Genomic DNA, 589 nt, shown 5'->3' with positions numbered 1-589 from the left:
ACCCCATGCGGCACTCAGATTTAGGTATTCAATGAAATGACAATGTTTGGATCGTGGGTGTTGCCAAGAACCCTTGAACTTGTCGGCCTACCTAAACAAGGTGTGAGTGATAGTGGGGTTGTGTTCAACTCACTTGCTGAGGAGGAGTTGGCTTTGGAATTACTCTTGTCCACTCTGTTTTTCCCTATGATTCCCTGCCATAAGTCAGCATCTCTGCCAACACTGGCAATGGAGTTACCTAGGACCAAAACTTTATCTTCTCTTGGGATAAAAGTTAGCACTCTGTCAAGGTATGCATATAAGGCCTCCTTAATGTCTTGCATTAAGTGTTAAGGCGTATGCGCTGATGAAGAAGGCATGACGTGAGTAATTTAGTGGGACTCGGAGCGTCATGAGGCGCTCGTTGACCACAACAGGCATTTCATTAGCCTATGTAGGAGGGATTGGGGAATGGCAAAGCCAACTCCATAAATGCGGTTTCTCTCCGCAGCAGGCTTACCCTTTTAAAAGAAAGTATAGCCAGACCCCCTGTTCTGTGAGTCGACCCTCATCTGGGAGCGGGGACTCACTAAGGGCTACTAAGTCAATG

General features: G+C 47.0%; 1 protein-coding gene across 1 annotated transcript in view; it reads left to right on the top strand.

Annotated features, from left to right (window-relative positions):
- The first annotated feature begins 357 nt into the window (after positions 1-357).
- The window catches only part of LOC121861567 (glutenin, high molecular weight subunit DX5-like), a 2,612-nt gene continuing 2,380 nt past the window's right edge, over positions 358-589 (top strand). Inside the window, exon 1 of the mRNA XM_042359449.1 lies at positions 358-362. Within this exon, the coding sequence (XP_042215383.1) occupies positions 358-362 (5 nt within the window). The remainder of the gene's footprint in view (positions 363-589) is intronic.

This window comes from Homarus americanus, unplaced genomic scaffold (assembly GCF_018991925.1).
Source record: "Homarus americanus isolate GMGI-L3 unplaced genomic scaffold, GMGI_Hamer_2.0 scaffold24260, whole genome shotgun sequence".
Classification (NCBI taxonomy): Eukaryota; Metazoa; Arthropoda; class Malacostraca; order Decapoda; family Nephropidae; genus Homarus; species Homarus americanus.
This window is presented reverse-complemented; position numbering and strand designations above follow the sequence as displayed.